Source organism: Trachypithecus francoisi, unplaced genomic scaffold (genome assembly GCF_009764315.1).
Source record: "Trachypithecus francoisi isolate TF-2019V2 unplaced genomic scaffold, Tfra_2.0 Lachesis_group0, whole genome shotgun sequence".
Lineage (NCBI taxonomy): Eukaryota > Metazoa > Chordata > Mammalia > Primates > Cercopithecidae > Trachypithecus > Trachypithecus francoisi.
The window spans coordinates 194,131,102-194,145,097 of NW_022681453.1; the positions used below are offsets into that span (position 1 = coordinate 194,131,102).

Genomic DNA, 13,996 nt, shown 5'->3' on the forward strand with positions numbered 1-13,996 from the left:
AGGAGCATAACTGAACAAGAATGTAAACGTTGCTTCCTATGTTCATTAGCTCTATTATTGGTAACACTTTTTCAGACTGAACCATTTTATTAGAACAAGGCTTCTATTCAGAAAACGCTGCTTAGAATCCTCTTTAAGTGAGGTCAAATGATATTGATATAAAAAATGAGCCTGCAGAATCCTCTTCTATTTCTAGTCAACACTGTCATCAATCCACACACAATTAAACAGATAGGAACAATTTATAGGAGTTACCTTCCAATTGCAACAATTCCCATTGGTAATAGAACTGAAATGCTAACCACTTGGCAGACTTCACTGAAAAAAATTTCAGGTTGGGCAGTTGGGATAAAATCATGACTAAATACTTGCCAAATCCACCCTCACTTACCTACTCACAGCATTACCTCCCCCAAATAGTTCCTCAAATAAAAAACCAGATGAGTCAAATCCCAAAACCACTTTGCTGGAGTAACCAAGTTTGGGGGTATGAGCCACAGACCAGAGACACTTGTTATCTGCTCTTCTATTTTCTTGATGGGTAGCAGATGTGCTCTTGCCAACCAGCTATGCAAAGAGTTGATAGTGAGTACAAGACATTCCAGAAAACTGCTTGAGCAGCAGGTCTTTGAAATAATAGTTCTATCAGTACAAAACCACTGCAGCTTATACCACAACTACAACTACAACCACAACTTATACCAACCACAACTACAGATTCATCTGTCCTGAATATATATTTTGCAGTTTCTTTCATAAGTTACCAAAAATTAAAACCTTATGTCTGGCAAGTTGTATCCAATCCATCAATCCTCTGTGGTTATTGCTACCATGTCTTCCTTCTTTCACTGATAAACCATTCTCTTCCTTTTTTAGGAGAAAGTCCAAGTTTGACATATTAGAGACCCTGGCCTATTGCCCTACTTAGGATGTTATTTGATGGGCAAAGTGGGGTGGTTATAGTGAAATACATTTGAAAAAGGTAAAACTAAGTTTTAAATCGGTTCCTATAAGCAGGACTGCTCAGACTCTTTATTATAATAATGTACATAAGTTTCAAAGGGGTAGGGGAATAAAGTACATAGTATGTGCAAAGCTTATTTATCATACCATTTTCATGGACCACTTTGTGGGATAAGGGTTTGATGGAACACACTGGGAAGTCCTGGGTTAGGTACATGTTGGTTTTTATAGGCGGGCATGGTCCTTGACTTGTTAAGACGTATTCTATGAAAAAAAATCATGTTATGAGCTTGAAACAGTCTGCTAAGAAACAAACTTGCAAAACACAACCAAATGACATGCATTCATCTCCAGCCACTGGCTATTTGTGCTTTTGACCGATTTTTCCTAGATGGCACACAAACTGCAAACAAAATTAAATTATTTCCATTTTTTCAGATTTAAAAAAATCCCAGAAGCTCAAACACCTGAAAAATGCTACTCCTAAAGCATACAGTTATGTATCAATAATCCATATACATTTATTTGTAAGGTACAATTTCTAAAATGTTTTCTACATCTAAAAATGTATGAATAAAGACCATGAAATTTATATTTGGATTTAAATCCTGTCATTTAGCATGTGTGAGGCACTAAAACTATTAATATGTAAGTGACCAAGAGCATTTTCCTCACTTACAAAGTGTAGATAAGAACGCTTGCTTTGTGTGGCGGTTCTGAGGATTAGGTGTAAGGACTGAGCACAATGCCATTACGACTAAAAAGCTGCTCTGCCACAACGTAAACCATGATCCACTCCTGGTATCCAGAACACTTGGTCAATGGATTGTGGTCTTGAGATAGTTAAGTAACAATAAAATAAAATCCACACACAGGCAATTGTTATATTATTGTATTTTATTACAGTATGTGTAGTATATACTAACTTAAAGGGAAAAAATGTAAACAAAATGAAAGTCATGGGGAAAATGGCATCTTGCTTTAATCTTCAACTGAAAGCTACCCTTAACAATCCATGTATACCATTATGTCAAATTTTAGTCTTCTCTGCAGAATTTTAGACAAATGAAAATGGACAAAGTAACACCAAAGAGTTAAGCACAGAAAGTGATACTGATTAAAAAGCTGAAAGTAAAATCTACCTTGGCTAGAACTGAACATTCAGATCTGTCTCTCCAGAGGAAAATCTAACTTGAATCATAATGGTTCATATTTTGACTAGTTCATACCCTATCAATTAGCTACTTATGACTTGAACATACCTTTTCCCAGCTGCACCTGACAACCTAAAACCCCACTGGGCACGCTGCTTGGCATGTCTTACTGCTCTGAAATCATCTACCTTCTAAAAACCAGAAAATGAGTTCGCTTGTGATTTAAATTTCAAAAAATAGTTAGCAGAAAACACAAAAAGAATCAACCGTTTAAAGTCTTATCCTTTTCTTCACTCTACAACAGCTACTTCTACAAAAAAAAGAGTATGTGGATACTTTCTAAGAACTCAGAAACAAGAAAACCAAAATCAGAGGGTACATGAATATATGTGCACACATTTATACAGACTTAATCTCTAATCCCCCAAGACAGATTTCAACAGGTAATCCCAACATTCCAAATTCAGAAAGCACAGATAAGCAGTTTTGTTTCTAAATCAGTGGTATAACTAGCTGAAATGTTTAGTAGAATACTGCACTTATAATTCAGCAGTACTTTGATTATATGTCATTTAAAAAATCAAAACAATAACCACATTCCTCTAACAGCAAAGAATTCTCCCACTTTTTATTCTGAAACACTGGTATTTCCATAAACCTGCAAGTGGAAGATAAGCTGTTCAATAAAAGCCTTCATATATATATACATATATATATATATATATTATACAGACATTATTTTAGAAGTCTGTTCTGTTCATATAACAGATTATTTTGGTACTAACAAAAATTGTATACAACCCATCAATTGTATGGCTAGAAATGAAACCATCACTAAACCAAGACACACAGGGCTTTCCTGCACTTTGTTTAAGGAAAAAATTCTACATAATTCTTACCGTGTTAGAAGAATAAAGTACATTTGTCATAGTATACATTATCGTATTCCCTTAAAGCAGGGACTATTTAAAGTTTTTAAATTAAACGATGTCCAGGCTTACTTCTGTCTGTACATTCAGGAATAATCATATCACTGGTTACATACAATTCTCATGCAAAAAAAAACAAAAACCCTCAAAAAACAAAAAACCCCTCAGTTGTTTTCTTAAGTCTAATTAAGCCAAACTAATAATAGCAATTTAATTAGTAAGCTGTAAATCAGAGAGGTATAGAAATTCAGCAGTTAAACTGTTATTTCCTGCCTATAGTGCTGCTGCTACTCAATCTATTTTCTTCACGTTTAGAAGAATTCATAGGCATCGATGGTAAAAGTTAAGAATTTCAACATTGCAGCAAACAACAGAAGAGTGACAAAGTCCCTAATGTCGTGACAATCTTAATGACCTTTAAAAGGTAAAGGATTGTGTGCGTGTGTGTGGAAAGGACTCTAGGAAATAAAAGGTAAAGGATTGTGCGCGTACGTGTAGAAAGGAGTAGGAAATAAAAGCAGGAGGTTAAGACCAGTATTTAAAGGGAATGGTGAGATAGCTACATTAAAATATTTATTTTTTAAAAAACTGCTCTGAAGTCTGCCCAGTGTACCAAAAACGTTTAAAAAAAAAAAAAAGAAACCCAAAAAACAGAGCAGACATTGGTGAAAGTTTAACCTGATAATTTATTTGTGGGGAAAAAAGCTAGTTTTGATGAGAAAAAGTTCAGTCCTTTCCTTGTAAATACAAAGAAACTCAACAGGAATTTTAAAGGTAGTAGGCCAGAAAATGCGACAGTAACTCTTATAATTCTTTTCAATTAAACAGACAAATCAAGTTGAAGACGAGTGTTAAAATACTATTCAACCTGAATATTTATCAGTCTATATATTCTGTTGTTCAACTGGCTTTTGATTTAAAAAAAACAACAGATCAACAAACTTTATAAGAGCTACCACCACAGTTAAGAGTGATGAAAATAAATTAGTTCCCCCCCCAAAGATACTGTTTAACTTCTAAAGCATAAAAAGCTATATATCTTATACAAATTAACCAGTGTTTTTACAAAAGTAATGCAGTTTTGGACTGATGATATTACACTGTATTTGTGGTAAAGTACTAGGCACAAGAATATATGTATCAATTAGTCATTTTCAGTCTAATCAGTCTCTAAGTTTATCATTTAATTCTTGGCAATATATAATAACTGGTATGCATTTTGGTACTTAAGTCATGAATTGTGGAGAGCAAGAAGCAATGTATTACAGTCACAGGGTTTATATCTAACAAACAATTGCAGTGTTGAACAAATCTCTTCTATGAACTTCGTAATTTGTTTTGCTGTTGGTCACTTGGAGTAGATCCTGCAAAGATAAAAGAAAAAGTCAACATAATTTGTTATATTTTGTCAACCCCGGCTAAAGTTCCCTTCTACTAGCATGCGTGATAAGCAAATATAAAAATTTTAAAAACAAATAAGGTGTATTTCATGTAGGCTGATTTAGACTGAAATGGAAGAATCTATATACTCCCCTAAATAGTCTAAAGAACAGAATTGTCTACTTTCTGATAACAGGTTTCAGATTGAACATTTCTGTAAATCACAGCTGGAAAGGTAAGAGTTTACGACAACTCTAATGTCCAGAGCTATAAAAAGATATATATTTATTACCTCAAAGCTATAAAATATCATCTAAGAGTCCAAACATGTCATTTTTCTCCAATGAATTGTGTGAATGGGGGAAGAAGGGGAGAAGGGAGGAAACTGACATTGCCCAAAAACTAATGGGTTCTATAGAACTCAGAGATCTTAAAAGCTGGTAAAATGTTAAGGGCCCAAAAAGGGTAGGGGATAAATAAGGTACTTATTTCCCTAAGTCTTGTCCTATTCTTGTGGGTTTTGTAATGCTAAGCAGATACTCCTTTGCAAGGTGTACTTCATCTCCAGTGAAGAAAAATCAGGCACTGAGCTAATACAAAATTTTATTCCTCCATTAAACTTAAACAAAAACATATAATTATGTACTAAATGTGTGAAATGTAATATCTTATAAGCAGAGACAGACAAAATGCCATAGTTATTTTTCCAAAGAAATGGCGTTAAACAAAAAACCCTACCTCTGTAACAAAAAATACAATAAAAATGAAAATGGATAACAGAAACATACAACAGCTACTACTTAAGATGAAGTTTGCTCAAATTAATATAAGTTAAACAGACTATGGAGTATATAATGGAAATGAAAGGCTATATGAAATGGACTAAAAGGCTGAAGCATATTATGGAATAACAAAAAGTATTGTGATCCTGACACTATGAGACAGTGACTCATCAGGCTGTATCATAGAATTATTCATATTTCATACAATGCTTACCAAAATGGTAATATAATAATAATTTAATTTCCTAAGACTTAACCACTCTGGGCACCACAAATAAAATGTTACACCTCCACTGAAAAGTATGAAGTTTGTAAGTACAAGGAGTAGGTAGTGGGCACAAAAATTTTCATTAGTGGTGCAGAAGATTCACCTTCATTAAATACCAGAATGACAGTTCATAAAAAATAAATAAAACCTATTTCCTATGACAGATTAGGAGTTGCTAGGCTGCAGGGGCTGGGTGTCTAAGACTTAAAAAAATAAAAACAAAACCAAAAACAGTTCAATAACTTGTGAATCCAATAGTCAAAAGAATCCGCATTAGAAAGATACGACATATTTTGTACCTAAAGGGATGTAAAAACAAATATTCCATACTAAAAACATGCTTCATTAAAAAAATTTTAAACATTAGATCGTTATGACAAATACAACATGACCTAAAACATTCAAAACAAAATATAGCTTAATATGAAGACAAATATCCTGGCCTAAAGGCAAGTAAACCATAAGAAAGCCATATAATAAAACATATGGTCTAAAATCAAATCAACTCTGGGTATAAAAACTTTATTATTCTGAAATTGGCCACGGGGGTTAAAATTTTAGAAGTATTTGGTATAATAAAGTGAATCTCAGCAAAATTTTGTTTTTTCACAAGTTTAAAGCAAAATAAAGTTTATGATCTTAGACACAGAGCAACACAAAAGTCTCAGTGACATTTTCCAAACATCTAACCTTGATTTGATTCTTCCGTATTCATGCTTTCTCCATCTGCAGTCTCTAACATTTCTTCATCTTCATCATCATCATGTAGGTCTTTTGAAATTAATTGTCTAGCTAGTTTGATATTGAGTCCTTCATTGTAGTGAAGCTTCCTTTTCATTTCAAATTGTCGCTTTTTTTCTATAAGATGAAAAATGTAAACTTAGGAAGTCTGATCTCAAGGATTGGCCCATGCCTGTTTTATAAATAAAATTTTATTGAAACAGTCATGCTCATTTGTTTTTGTCATGCTTAAGGTTGCTTTTGTGTTCAATGGCAGAGTTGAGTAGTTCGTAATAGAGACCACTGGGCCTGCAAAATTTAAAATATTTACTATCTGGCATTCATCTCAATGGAAGAATAGGAATATATCCAGCCATTAGAAATTGTATTTGTGAAGAAAGATTAAAGCTATGGGAAAATCATCCAGAAAGAGTTAAATGGTGAAAAAAAAAAAACGAGTTACAACACCATATACTGTATTTATTATGTACAATGCCTGTCACATACACACATACAGAGAAAAATAAGACTCAGCAATTAACAGTGGTTAATTCTGAGTCAAGGAACAATGAAGTAGTTTTAATATTTTATTATCTTCTATTTTTATAATTAAGAAAAAATCCTTTAAAACAATTCTTACCTGTTAAGAAAGTGCCATGATTTAAGACATTGCTGGCTAAAAACATAATCTCATTTTCAGAGTAATTTTAAGAAAAACCTATTATAAAGTAATGATGAAGTGACTCCAAATTATTCTTTCATTCTAGTCTTTACCATAGAAACATAAAGCTCGCAGCAATTCAACACAACTGATCACATTTTATTAATAGTTGCTCTTCAAAGAGGAACTAGTTATGAATACGTAATTTTAAGGTTTTTAACTTTCTTAGATCAGAAAATTTTTTAAAAAAGCAACAAACAGAAAAGGGGGGGCCAATATAAAATTGCCAGCTATTTAAAATCATTCACCGTTGTTTTATTTTTTTCTTTTTTTCGCGACGGAGTTTCACTTTTGTTGCCCAGGCTGGAGTGCAATGGCGCGACCTTGGCTCACTGCAACCTTAGCCTCCTGGGTTTAAGTGATTCTCCTGCCTCAGCCTCCCGAGTAGCTGGGATCACAGGCATGTGCCACTACTCCCGGCTAATTTTTGTGTTTTAGTAGAGATGGAGTTACACCATGTTGGCCAGGCTGGTCTCGAACTCCTGACCTCAGGTGATCCACCTGCCTTGGCCTCCCAAAGTGCTGGGATTATAGGCATGAGCCACCACGCCCAGCTTCACCATTGTTTTATTAAAAATTTCATTAAAATATTTCAATGTCAAAAAAGCACAAAGTCTGGATGCTGGGGCTCATGCCTGTAATCCCAGGAGTTCAGGACCAGCCTGGGCAACAAGGCAAGACCCTATCTCTACAAAAAAATTTTTAAAAATTAGCTGGGCGTGGTGGTACACGACTGTGGTCCCAGCTACTGGGAAGGTTGAGATGGAAGGACTGGCTGAGCTCAGAAGGCTGAGACTGCAGTTAGTCGCAACTATGCCATTGCACTCCAGCCTGGGTTGACAAGCGAGACCCTAGCTCAAAAATTAATTTATTTTTTAAAAAGCAGAGACATCCCTCAATAAGGGTATTTAAAGTACTTTCTTCTTTTTTAAAAATTTTAATTTTCAGAGATGAGATCTCACTGTTGCCCAGGTTGGCTTCCAACTTCTGGGCTCAAGCAGTCCTCCCACCTCAGTCTCCCAAGCAGCTGGAACTACAGGTGCATGCCACCACACCTGGCCTCCAAAGTACTTTCTCTTTGTTTTTTTACCAGAGACGGGGTTTCACCATGTAGGTCAGGCTGGTCTTGAACTCCTGACCTCAAGTGATCCACCTGCCTTGGCCTCCCAAAGCACTGGGATTACAGGTGTGAGCCACCACACCTGGCCAGTACTTTCTTAATTCCCTAAGCTTTTATCAATATCTATACTTGTATTTTTCTTTTTTTTTTGAGACGGAGTCTCGCTCTGTCGCCCAGGCTGGAGTACAGTGGCCGGATCTCAGCTCACTGCAAGCTCCGCCTCCCAGGTTTAGGCCATTCTCCTGCCTCAGCCTCCCGAGTAGCTGGGACTACAGGCACCCGCCACCTTGCCTGGCTAGGTTTTTGTATTTTTTAGTAGAGACGGGGTTTCACCATGTTAGCCAGGATGGTCTTATCTCCTGACCTCATGATCCGCCGGTCTCAGCCTCCCAAAGTGCTGGGATTACAGGCTTGAGCCACCGCGCCCGGCCTCTATACTTGTATTTTTAAAACTTATACTAAAGGCCACGCGCAGTGGCTCATGCCTGCAATCCCAGCACTTTGGGAGGCCAAGGCAGGCAGATCACGAGGTCAGGAGTTCGAGACCATCCTGGCTAACACGGTGAAACCCTGTCTCTACTAAAAATACAAAAAATTTGCTGGGCGTGGTGGCGCACATCTGTCATCCCAGCTACTCAGGAGGCTGAGACAGGAGGATCACTTGAACCCGGGAGACAGAGGTTGCAATGAGCAGAAATCCCACCACTGCTCTCCAGCCTGGGCAACAGAGCAGGACTCTGTCTCAAAAAAAAAAAAAAAAAAAAAGAACTGTAATAATTACCCAGTTTAGACAATAAAGTATATGAACATACAGTAAACATTCTGCCATGTACATAATGATTTATATAGTTTTTAAATCGTTACAAGTTATCGAGTTATAATTTAATTCCCTATTCTTGGTTACAGATTTCTGATTTCCTTCCTTTATGTTTTCAATGTTTCTTTTGGTTTGTTTTTATTTTGTGAAGGTACATCAACAATTTTCAATGTTTGTAAGACATATATATATATATATAATATATTGTGCATTTGTTCTATTATTTTCTCAGTATGAGCCAGTGTTTTTCAAACTGTGCATCATGATTATTTCTTTAAGATAAAGTCTCACTCTGTCACCCAAGCTGGAGTGCAGTGGCATGATACCAGTTCAGTAGGTGGGACCAACCTCTACCTCCCAGGTTCAAGCGATTCTTGTGCCCCAGCCTCCCGAGTAGCTGGGATTAAAGGCACACAACACCACACCCGGCTAATTTTTGTAGTTTTAGTAGAGGTGAGGTTTCACCATGTTGGCCAGGCTGGTCTCAAACTCCTGGCCTCAAGAGATCCTCCTGCCTCAGCCTCCCAAAGTGCTGGGATTACAGGCGTGAGCCACCGCGCCTGGCCATCATGATTCTTTATTAAGTCATAACTAACATTTTAAAAGGTTATGGTAGACTATATGAACACAACAAGTGAATTATTCTTTTTATACCTACTTTTACTTTTTATGGGGGAATATCTGAAGTTGTTAAAAGTTAACATTTAGTGAGTCCTCACAATATGCTAAGATCAGTGCTAAGTGCTTTAACTGTTTTAACTCATTTAGTAGTCACCAAAATATTTTTTTTTTTTTTTTTTGAGATGGAGTCTTGCTCTGTCGCCGGGGCTGGAGTGCAGTGGCCGGATCTCAGCTCACTGCAAGCTCCGCCTCCCGGGTTCACACCATTCTCCTGCCTCAGCCTCCCGAGTAGCTCGGACTACAGACGCCCGCCACCTCGCCCGGCTAGTTTTTTTTGTATTTTTTAGTAGAGACGGGGTTTCTTTTTTTTTTTTTTTTTTGAGACGGAGTCTTGCTCTGCCACCCAGGCTGGAGTGCAGTGGCCGGCTCTCAGCTCACTGCAAGCTCCGCCTCCCGGGTTCACGCCATTCTCCTGTCTCAGCCTCCTGAGTAGCTGGGACTACAGGCGCCCGCCTCGTCGCCCGGCTAGTTTTTTGTATTTTTTAGTAGAGACAGGGTTTCACAGTGTTCGCCAGGATGGTCTCGATCTCCTGACCTCGTGATCCGCCCGTCTCGGCCTCCCAAAGTGCTGGGATTACAGGCTTGAGCCACCGCGCCCGGCCACCAAAATATTTTTACAGCTCCCAATTTAGAAATGAGAAAACTGAGGCTCAGAGAAATTATGCAAATTAGCCAAGTAGCATACCTGGAGCACAAACTTAGGTTTGTCTCCATAGACAATAATCTTAATTGCTATGCTGTGAGTTACAATTTTCTCCCTAAGCTGTCTACTGTCAATAGACAACAATTTTTCAGCCATGTAACATCCATATCATTCAGTAACAACCCCACCAGTAGAACATGAATTAATGAAATTATAATGAGTCAAATGGCTCCCCCTGCCGGTTGACTCGTGGAATTACAACTTGAGAAAAAGATCCCTCAATTAAAACTGACAGTATACATTAACAAAAAATTCCTTATTCTCAATAGATTATGTTTTTAAAGAGTAACGAGGAAACAAACTCCAGAAACTATTTCTATTTGAAATACTTTTCAAGGATCTTTTGGGGTATATTTTGGGAAAATAAATTGGAAGTCATTGAAAGTTGAAGAGATATAATACAACTTGAGAATATGCTACATGTAAAATTTCTCTCGTACAAGTATTAGGCTCAGACCACCATAGCTCTGTTGAACAGGCTATATTCTGAAGACGACAGGAAAGACTAGCAAATGATACCTTAGCAGCTACACGACAAAGATCCAGAGACTTCGTTCTAAAGTTTCTCAGTTTCTTCACAGGATAGGTAGTCACTACGCTGCAACACTTCAGGAAGGTTTCTACCGTATTTTCCTTCTTCCTCTTTTTTGTGAGTATGTGCTTTTCTTATATCTTTTCCCTCTACCCACAGGCTTGGATTTTCCTTTAAAAATAGTTGCAAATAAACTATATACAATTTTTTAATTCTTGAGAAGATTACACATTCACATGAATCAAAAAGTATAAAATGCAACAAGATAAGACATATTCCTTTTCTCCCAGCCTCCATAGGTAACCACTTTTACTTGTGGAAACAGAAAGCATGAGCAGGCAGCAATGCCTTAAATGTGTATGTGCTGAATGGCCTACAAGACCCTCTTCCATCCCTGTGAAGGGGAGGGCTGTCTCCGCCTCCTTTCCTATGACGCTACTGCTCCTTTTGATTGATGGGACCTAATAAAGACCTTCACTCTGCATCATGTTGGTTCATTTGTGAAGCTGCACCACTGTCTAACAACAGAAAAAACATAAGCAATTGGGAAATTAGCTCTTTCAGCTATCCACTTGAAGACCATCCAAACACGCAATGACTTGAAAAACATTAATTTAAATAGTATTCACTAAGTATCTACTCTGCACTAAAAAGTACAAAGAAAATAATACTTATAATTACTTTAAAGATGCTAATACTTCCCCATATTCTTGAAATCAGGGGTAAAAAACTGTTACACAACAAAATACACAAGTAGTATCTAAATTTTAAAGATGTTGCTTTCATTTTCCTCCACTCTGTGTCCCCAAAATGAAAACCATTTGCTCATCTTCCAAATAATGGATTTATCTTAGCAAAAAGTACTAGCATCATGCTGCAAACAGTAAAGGAAATAAACTACCTCGTTCTTCAGGTGAGAGGTCACTATCCTCCTCTCCACTGCTTTCTTGTTCCTGAATCCGATACTTTGGCTCCAAGCCTTCAGCAGCAGCTAACCTATGCAACCATCATGTAAAAAGAAATTAACAGTGATGTTTTGATATTATTTAAGAGCCTTATTCAACTGTTCATTCTTACAAAAACATCTGAAGATCATTATGTGCTAGCTATAACCTGATGAGGAAAATAAAAAGCAAGAGAGCAGAAATGGGCTGGGCATGATGGTACACGCCTGTGGTCCTAGCTACTCGGAAGGCCGAGGTGGGAGGACTGGCTAAACCCAGGAGTTTGAGGTTGCAATGAGTTGTGATTGCGCCTCTGTACTCCAGCCTGAGTGACAGAATAAGGCCCTGTCTCAAAAAAAAAAAAAAGAAAAAGTAAAAAGGAATAAAAAGTAGAAATGGGCATAGAAACGAGTAAGCAACAAGAACAGTGGAATGGGTGTTAGAAATCAATAAGTAGTAAAGGAAGAGTGCTTTCATGAATTAACTTACGTTTGCCTTTCTCACTGCTACCGTTAAAAACAGGAGGCAGGGGCCAGGCATGGTGGTTCACCCCTGTAATCCTAGAACTTTGGGAGGCTAGGCCGGTGGATCTCTTAAGATCAAGGGTTCGAGACCAGCCTGGCCAATATGGCAAAACCCCGTCTTTACTAAAAATACAAAAATTAGCCAGGAGTGGTGGCATGTCCCTGTAACCCCAGCTACTACTGGGGAGGCTGAGGCATGAGAACTGCTTGAACTTGGGAGGTGGAGGTTGCAGCAAGCTGAGATCACACCACTGCACTCCACCCTGAGTGACAGGGCGAGACTCTGTCTCAAAAAAAACAAATAAAAACATCCACAGGGAAGTGACACATTTCAGTATCCCAAGTTCAGGTATGCTGGTCTTCCTGCCACCTACATACCTTGATTTTAATCAAGAGACAAGACGATAAAAGTTGGTGACTCAGAAGGTGAAAAAAGGGGAAAAAAAGGAAAAAAAAGTTGGCATAAAAAATGTTGATAACCAGCCTTTTCTTTCCGCTTATACAGGGAAAGCAATGTAGAATGCTTTTAACTCTGCACAATTAAAAACAGCCTGAGTGAAACTGTGCTCCAGTCATTAGTACTTACTTCTTGGCTAAGATGTCTGGCGCCATGGCTTCAGTGGTCTCAGTGTCACTACACGCATCTTCATCATCACCCATCATACTAGTATGACAAGCATATTGTAATTAATACCTGAAACATAAATTTTCAGCCACAAAAACAAGGTAGAAAAACAATTCTATCAACCTTCTTAAGATATCAATGTATTTATAGCTCTGTTGTTATCGTTGAGGTTTAACTTTATATAGTTCCTATTCAATACAAATACTTAAAAGTATAGCACCCAATCAAGAAAAGACTCCAAATGATTGAAAAAAAATAACATAAATACAGTCTGCCTGCGATATCCATAGGATCCACATCCATAAATTCAACCAACTGTGGACTGAAAATAGCCGGAGAAAAGAATTTCATCTGTACTAAATGTAGACTTTTTTCCTATCATTGTTCCCTGAATGGTACAGTGTGTAACAACTATTTGCATAGTATTTACATTGTATTAGGTAATATAAGTAACACAGAGATGATTTAAAATATAAAGGAGGATGTGCATAATTATACACATCTACAATGCCATTGTGTACCAGAGACTTGACTGAGGATTTTGGTATCTGAGGGAGGTCCTGAAACCCCCATGGATAATGAGGAACAACTGTACTGAAAACATAAATGATCTGGAAAAAAAAAAAAAAATACTACAAAGTTCCAATCATTCCATCCAGTGGGAAGGAACAAGTAATGCAAAGTAAATCACTGTCTGGTTTTAGAACATGCGTTTCTACATCAATCTTAAGATAGAGACAAAAGATCTATGCAGATACAAGACTGAGTGAAATAACAAAATTATATCCCAAAGACCTAGTTCTGGAAGTTTACAAGTGATTTAACTTTCTCACTCTACCCTCTAATGAAAAATCTGCTCCACACTTCCGTGCAAAAATGGGCATCCTTAACTCTTAAGCCACTGGCAAGTATATAAAGCAGAACTCTGCTATTTATAAAATACTGCCAGTTTATACATTTCCTGGTTAATTAAGGTGACAAGTCCTACAGTTTAGATGATGCTCTTTTTTTCTAAGGGAAGCTGAAATAAACTGATCTATATTATTGAGTTTAATTAGGCAGAATAGGGTAAAATAAACATTTTGTTAATTCATAGAATTGTTCTATAGAAAATTCTAGTTGGAATTATGTTT

The 13,996-nt window shown here is 37.1% G+C and overlaps 1 protein-coding gene and 1 pseudogene across 2 annotated transcripts in view; both read right to left on the reverse strand.

Moving 5' to 3' along the window:
• Window positions 1–1,842: 1,842 nt before the first annotated feature.
• The window catches only part of PPP1R2 (protein phosphatase 1 regulatory inhibitor subunit 2), a 31,373-nt gene continuing 19,219 nt past the window's right edge, over window positions 1,843–13,996 (reverse strand). Inside the window, exons 3-6 of one of the 2 annotated variants that reach the window (XM_033213114.1) lie at window positions 12,825–12,902; window positions 11,672–11,766; window positions 6,167–6,334; window positions 1,843–4,410 (exon numbers count right to left, since the gene is read on the reverse strand). In XM_033213114.1, coding sequence (XP_033069005.1) covers window positions 4,364–4,410; window positions 6,167–6,334; window positions 11,672–11,766; window positions 12,825–12,902 — 388 coding nt within the window. In that variant the 3' untranslated portion in view covers window positions 1,843–4,363. Of the gene's footprint in view, window positions 4,411–6,166; window positions 6,335–11,668; window positions 11,767–12,824; window positions 12,903–13,996 lie in introns of both variants that reach the window. The other variant, XM_033213113.1, reaches the window with a different exon arrangement.
• LOC117084711 lies at window positions 11,072–11,206 on the reverse strand (annotated as a pseudogene).